Source organism: Physella acuta, unplaced genomic scaffold (genome assembly GCF_028476545.2).
Source record: "Physella acuta isolate Inbredline_101_S28 unplaced genomic scaffold, ASM2847654v3 ptg000542l, whole genome shotgun sequence".
NCBI classification, from domain to species: Eukaryota; Metazoa; Mollusca; class Gastropoda; family Physidae; genus Physella; species Physella acuta.
Window position 1 is genome coordinate 312365 of NW_026732061.1, and position 6916 is coordinate 319280.

The following is a 6916-nucleotide window of genomic DNA, read 5'->3' on the forward strand; positions in this document are numbered from 1 at the left end:
CAAGCAAGTGGGGGGGGGGGGGGGGGGGGGTTAGATGGGGAATAATCGCTTGTTGTGGTGTCACAAGCAGAACACCAGTACGGTGTGTAGGCCTACTGTGTTGTTTACAATCGGTGGACTTAAACGTTGGTGGATGAACGTGTAACTATCCTGCCGTATTATAGTAATCTAATGCACAGCGCTATGATGAGGACGTATATTATTATTATTAGACTTTGTTTTATAGTAGCCGATGGGATTTCTTGTACAAGTGTGCGATAATAGAATCTTCTTACAAAAGGAGTGGTGGGTTACTGATAGTTGACTAAAATACTCCCATGACTTGCACATATCATTATTAACCCTATCCGTAACCCTTACTTCAACACTAGTCCTAACATAGGCCTAATCCTGATTTCTAATTATTTAAACTGCCGTGATTACAATAATACTAACAAACTTACACACCTATTTTTGGAATAGTCTTATTATCGGACAACTGTATCTTCAATCATTCAATTCAAGTATTGTTTTAATGATTAGGCAACGTACTTAAAACATGTGTATCACACCCGTTGAAAGGGTTGGCTATTGGGGTCAGCCCAACCTGTAGGGCCGAAATGGGGGGAGGGGTGAAGGTAGGCTTCAAGAGTTAGGCCAATTAGACACTAATTAAAGCAGGGTAGCTCGACAGCTGATCAAACCTTGCGTTATAAAAATCACAGTACGTGACCGCAAAGCAGTTGGCGCTAGGTGTAATAAGCGAGTTTAGTGTTGAAGGTGGAGGGAGAGGGGGGGTGTCCATAAATGACGTCACACGCTTAAAAGAAGGAGGGAGTCCGTAATTGTGTAAGGATGTGTGTTGGGCTGAGGGGGGGGGTAGCTCAGGTACTGTGACGTCACACTTTTTGCATTCTGGAAAAAGTGATGTTAGAAACTGAATTTTAGCCGGTAATGTCGCGTTTTTTTTTAAATTTTTATTTTTATTTTTAGAAAACTGTTTTAATAAATTGTAATAGAAATTGATTAAAATACTAGATGTATGTGTTGACCGATATCAGGTAAATTGTGAGAAAAAAAATCGCAGTTTAAAAAAGTATCAAATGCAATTTTGAGAGGCGTTGTAGGATGAATGAGATGTGACAGCATTTTGAAGGGTGTATGGTTTTAGTGACGTGGGGGGGGGGGGGGGGGGGGGTAAAATAGTAAAAAAAAGCATGCCGTCATTTATGGATGACCACTCCCCTTATTAACACTATTACACGAGAAAATAGAGCATGTACACAAATGGTTGTAGGATAGCCGCACGACTGAACGTGTTAACCACCGTCATCTTATTTCCGTTTGTGCACAAGACACATGGGGCAGATAAAGTAGAGCTCATCGTTTCAGTGACCTCGGCACATGAAGAGATGGTGTGGTCAGTACTATGCCCAGCCGTGAGTTAGGTACCTATCATAGCTGGGTGGACTCATGGACTTTTTTTTTTTTTAACCCGGATTCGAACTCGAGACTTTTGGGTTAGCTGTCTATCGCTCTACCTCAAGGCCACGCCGTCCCATGTGTTCACCATATGCTTGGGTTTCTGAAAGTGAAAGTCATCTTTTTGTCATCAAATTTATCATTCTTACTTTATCTGTTGGAAAGTATTGACAGTTTTTTTCCCCAACCCTTAGGCCCAGCATCTCTCCAGTTTTACGCTCCAATTAGACTCATACATTCTTAGTACCTAGAAAGTTGAATACCATTCAAACATGGAGTCGGATTCAACGTTTAAGCTCCACCGACGCCGTAGTTCGTCCGATAGACGTAAATCGTCTGACAAGCGTCAGCCGGTGTCGAATAGACGTCAGTCCTCGCCTATAAGACGTCAGTCCTCACCTGTAAGACGTCAATCCTCACCTGTAAGACGTCAATCCTCACCTGTAAGACGTCAATCCTCACCTGTAAGACGTCAGTCGTCTGATAAACGTGCGACATCCTCGGGATCTAAATCAAAAGGCCGCAGGAACAGCGGCCCGTACAAGACATTTGAAAACGAGACGGCCGGTGTCGGCAGCAAGAAAAAGCGAGGCCGGGGGAGCTCAGAGGAAGATGTGTCCAGTCTGGGGAGTGTCAGGAACGTGGTGATCTCTGCCGGCCGGGGCGTGAGCCCGTGGGTACCAACTGCTCCCAAACAAGGCGCATGTCGTGCCACGCCCACTTCCGCTGCCAAGTCATCTGCCAGTGCCGGGGATCTCAAGACCCGTGTGTTATCAGCTTCCAGACGAGATCCCCGCCCGTCCACGTCCTCACCTGACGTCTACAGACCCAGGGAGTTTCTCCAGACACCCACCAGCAGGGTATCTGCAGGTAAACATGATACAGGAGACTCTGAATCTCCAGTGTACGGCCGGCTGGTCAAGCTGGGGACCAAGACATCCAGCTGGAGCTCCCACAAGCAGCTCCTCAACACCTCCGACAACAGCTCGCCCAGTCCAACACCTCCGCCCAAAAGAAGCAGGGTCAACGTTGAGGCTCGCCATAACCCAAGGTTAAGCTTAAGCCGTGCGGCGTGCGTCGAGTACAGCCATCAGGATTACGACAGCCCTAGTTGTTTCCGAACACCATCCTCCACGCCGTACTCTACACCATCTGCACCAGCCTCTGCCCCGCCAGGTGTAAGCTACAGAACTACCACCACCTGGAAAGAAGAATCGGACCAATCCGCTAAACGCCGCATTGATTATTCTACACCTATCACTTCAAGACAAAAAAACTTCACTGTTGAGTATGAAAATGACACCCCAAAGCAGAAAAAAAATTTCTCAGTTGAAAACTGGGGTAGTAATTCTAGCAAGAAAACCACACCGGTCGTCACAGACCTAAGGCTGAAGTTAAACCGAGCCAGTTTTTGTACCCCAACCAGCGTCACCCCTAAACGCCAGTCCATGCCTGCCACGCCTAAATCACAACCTCTGCCGTACAAGAACCAAAACAGAAAAAATAATTACCGCAAGTCGGAGTCTTTCAGCAGCTTCTCTCTAGTGCCAGAACAATGGAGCAGGGAGTTTGTGGCCCGGAGCCAAACCTACAGCCACAAGTTCATTGACTCCCATTGTCACATTGACTTTATCTACAAGCAGATGGGCCTGGACAGGGGCACAAGTTTCCCCAGCTTCAAGGCCATGGTGTCGGCATCAATGCCAGCCAACTATGAGGGCTGTGTGGCTGTCTTCTGTGACCCTAACACATTTGCTGATCCATGTAAGTCATTGCATTTTGGCACATTCATTAGTACATTAGCACTAATTAGATTTTAAGATGTATATCATATATTTTGACACATCCATTAGAACATTAGCATTAATTAGATGTTAAGATGTAAATCATTGCATTTTGGCACATTCAGTAGTAGCCTACATTAGCACTAATTAGATTTTAGATGTAAGTCATACATTTTGTTTATTTGTCATTTCATCAATCCTGTTGCATCATATAAGTCATACCACATTTTGGAACATTCATTAAAACGTTATCACTAATTAAATTGGAACATAGTTCAACATAAGTTTCGTAAATCCTGTTGCAACTTACGTCAATGTAGGTCTACATTTTAAAAATTTAATTAGAAATTTATCACTAAATAGATTGTAATTTTGCTCAACATTATTAGTTTGTTTTGTGATACATTTTAATGCATTAATTAGAAAAATATCAATTGTGTAGTATTTAATTAATACAACTCAACACAATATATTTTCTATTACATTGAGATACATTACTTTGTACATTATGAAAGTTGTGAAATATCACTCAACATAATTTATTTATTGGGTAATACATTTAATACATTTCTTTGCAAGTAATCAATAATATCCTGTGTGAAATATTTAATATGGCTCAACATAAAATGTTTAGTTTACATGTGTAATTTCCTAAACACTTTAATTTGTTTATATGTATACTTTTTGTTATTAACAGCCTATTTTTTTTTATCTATCTAGTACCTAGAGATACAGTATTGAAGTCAGTTGCTGGAACTGAGGGCATCTGGTTTGCTTTTGGCTGCCACCCAAAGAGTGCCACAGGTTTCACAGACAGCCACCTCAAAGGCTTGAAGAAAGTTTTGAAGCGCCCAAAAGTTGTGGCCCTTGGTGAGATTGGCCTGGATTACTCTGGAACATTCCACAGACATGCAGACGTCCAGAAACGTGTCCTTAGAGTCCAGCTGCAGTTGGCGCTAGATCTGGACCTGCCATTGGTCATTCACTGTCGTGATGCTGATGATGACTGCCTGGAGATAATGCAGGAGGTAATGTTTGGTTTATGTTTGATTCACAGGGTTAGGGTTAGATGATCTATGTAAACATTTGTTCAGTAGATAGTTGTATTATGGTTGTTATACAGGGTTAAGGTTAGGTTTAATTTATTTATGTAAACATTTGTTCAGTAGATAGTTGTATTATGGTTGTTATACAGGGTTAAGGTTAGGTTTAGTTTATCTATGTAAACATTTGTTCATTAGAATATTTAGATAGTTGTATTACGGTTGTTATATGGGTTATGGTTAGGTTTAGCTTATCTATGTAAACATTTGTTCATTAGAATATTTAGATAGTTGTAATACGGTTGTTACATGGGTTATGGTTAGGTTTAGTTTATCTATGTAAATGTTGTTAGCTGTAGTGAGACAGATTTAAAATAAATAAAATGGTTTTGTTTAAATCTAGAAGTTAATGTAAACTATGGCTCATTAGTCTTAATGATGTTAAACGGACTCTAGACAATTAGGCTATATAGCTTTTTGATAAAAATAGGGTTGGCAACTCTATGCTGACAGATTTTTGTATCGTCTTTCCCTTTTTTTTTCATTTTTAACGATAATGTTCAACAGGATTTCCTTTCCCACACACTTAAGTATTACATGTCAACATGTATAACGCCATATGGCCAGTTGACTCCAATTTCAGCCTGCTTTTCTCTCTGGCTTTCTGGATCTGCTTCCATAGCCTTTGTGCATCCAGGAACAAACTACAAGGCAGCAGTTGTTTGATTTTGGAGTTGTCTCTCCCATATGGGTTGCTGTTCCAAGCTAGTGAGCCTCATTGAACTTGAGACTTGGAGTTAGCAATCATTTGCTCTCCTCCTGACCATGCCATCCCCATAGCTTTTATAATCTATATATTTCTTGACTTGTAAACAAATTAATGTACTTAGACCAGAATGTGCAAAGTAAATATATTCTACACTGTTCATTATCTCCAGATGGTACCACAACATCCACCTATTATATTCTACTCTGTCCATTATCTCCAGATGGTACCACAAGACCACAACATCCACCTATTATATTCTACTCTGTCCATTATCTCCAGATGGTACCACAAAATCCACCTATTATATTCTACACTGTTCATTATCTCCAGATGGTACCACAACATCCACCTATTATATTCTACACTGTTCATTATCTCCAGATGGTACCACAACATCCACCTATTATATTCTACACTGTTCATTATCTCCAGATGGTACCACAAGACCACAACATCCACCTATTATATTCTACACTGTTCATTATCTCCAGATGGTACCACAACATCTACCTATTATATTCTACTCTGTTCATTATCTCCAGATGGTACCACAACATCCACCTATTATATTCTACACTGTTCATTATCTCCAGATGGTACCACAACATCCACCTATTATATTCTACACTGTTCATTATCTCCAGATGGTACCACAAGACCACAACATCCACCTATTATATTCTACACTGTTCATTATCTCCAGATGGTACCACAACATCCACCTATTATATTCTACACTGTTCATTATCTCCAGATGGTACCACAACATCCACCTATTATATTCTACTCTGTCCATTATCTCCAGATGGTACCACAAGACCACAACATCCACCTATTATATTCTACACTGTTCATTATCTCCAGATGGTACCACAACATCTACCTATTATATTCTACACTGTTCATTATCTCCTGATGGTCCCACAACATCTACCTATTCTACACTGTTCATTATCTTCAGATGGTACCACAACATCCACCTATTCTACACTGTTCATTATCTCCAGATGGTACCACAAGACCACAGCATCCACCTCCATTGTTTCACCAGAGATGAGAAAACAGCCAGGCGCTGGCTGACCTCATTCACCAACCTGTACATTGGTCTGACCCCTGTCATCACCTACCAGTCAGCTGTAGAGCCCATGACGGTCGCTGCCAGAATTCCACTCAATCGTCTGCTACTGGAGACAGATGCGCCTTACTTTGTACCTGGGGAGATTAGGGTAAAAAAAAATCTCTGTCTCTGTTTTTAAGTTTTTGCTTCATTTCAAACAAAGTTGTCTTGTTATAAGTCATTTATTAAGTAATTGCCATGAAGATTCATATTTTCTCTAAGGCAATATTTAAGTGTAAGTCTTAAGCTTTTTATTTACATTTCCTATAAATATGGAGGTATTTTAACTTTGGACTTAGTAACACCTTCATACTGTAAAATGTTAAGCTAACTTAGTGTGTAAAATCTAGGAAAAATTTCAATGATAGATAGCTTGAATGTTATATTGTTTTGTAAGTCAGAAAGCCCTATTAATAAAAATAAATGTTACCTTGTTCGTTTAAAATTTTCAAGTGCTAGTTTAATATATACTAATTTTAATTCATAAAATTTGTATTGCAACTAATCAAGTCTATTTCTACTATGTTACATAATGGTGTTTTTAAGAAAAAAAATTATATGAACTGAATCAAATGTGTAAAATGTGTCTAATCAATTTGAAAAAGAAATAAATAGTAAAAGATCAGACTATCATTTCTGGTATTGACTTGAAACCTTTTCATATCACACAGAGCAAGTTAAAAGTCTCCCACCCTGGTCTAGCCTTATACACAGCCGAACGTATCGCAGAACTCCGTAATGT

At 40.1% G+C, this 6916-nt stretch overlaps 1 protein-coding gene across 1 annotated transcript; it reads left to right on the forward strand.

The window, feature by feature from the left end:
- The first annotated feature begins 201 nt into the window (after positions 1-201).
- On the forward strand, positions 202-6539 carry LOC131945974 (putative deoxyribonuclease TATDN2). The gene is made up of 5 exons (XM_059306608.1): positions 202-285; positions 1656-3225; positions 3966-4273; positions 6065-6283; positions 6525-6539. The coding sequence occupies exons 2-5, from the start codon at positions 1734-1736 to the stop codon at positions 6537-6539; spliced, it is 2034 nt and encodes a 677-aa protein (XP_059162591.1). The 5' UTR covers positions 202-285; positions 1656-1733.
- The last annotated feature ends 377 nt before the right edge of the window (positions 6540-6916 follow it).

Bases quoted from the DNA above. Each gene is read 5' to 3' on its own strand.
- LOC131945974 (XM_059306608.1), top strand. From the start codon at position 1,734: ATGGAGTCGGATTCAACGTTTAAGCTCCACCGACGCCGTAGTTCGTCC. The intron at 3,226-3,965 runs GTAAGTCATTGC...TTATCTATCTAG, and splicing joins TAACACATTTGCTGATCCAT to TACCTAGAGATACAGTATTG. The intron at 4,274-6,064 runs GTAATGTTTGGT...CATTATCTCCAG, and splicing joins GCCTGGAGATAATGCAGGAG to ATGGTACCACAAGACCACAG.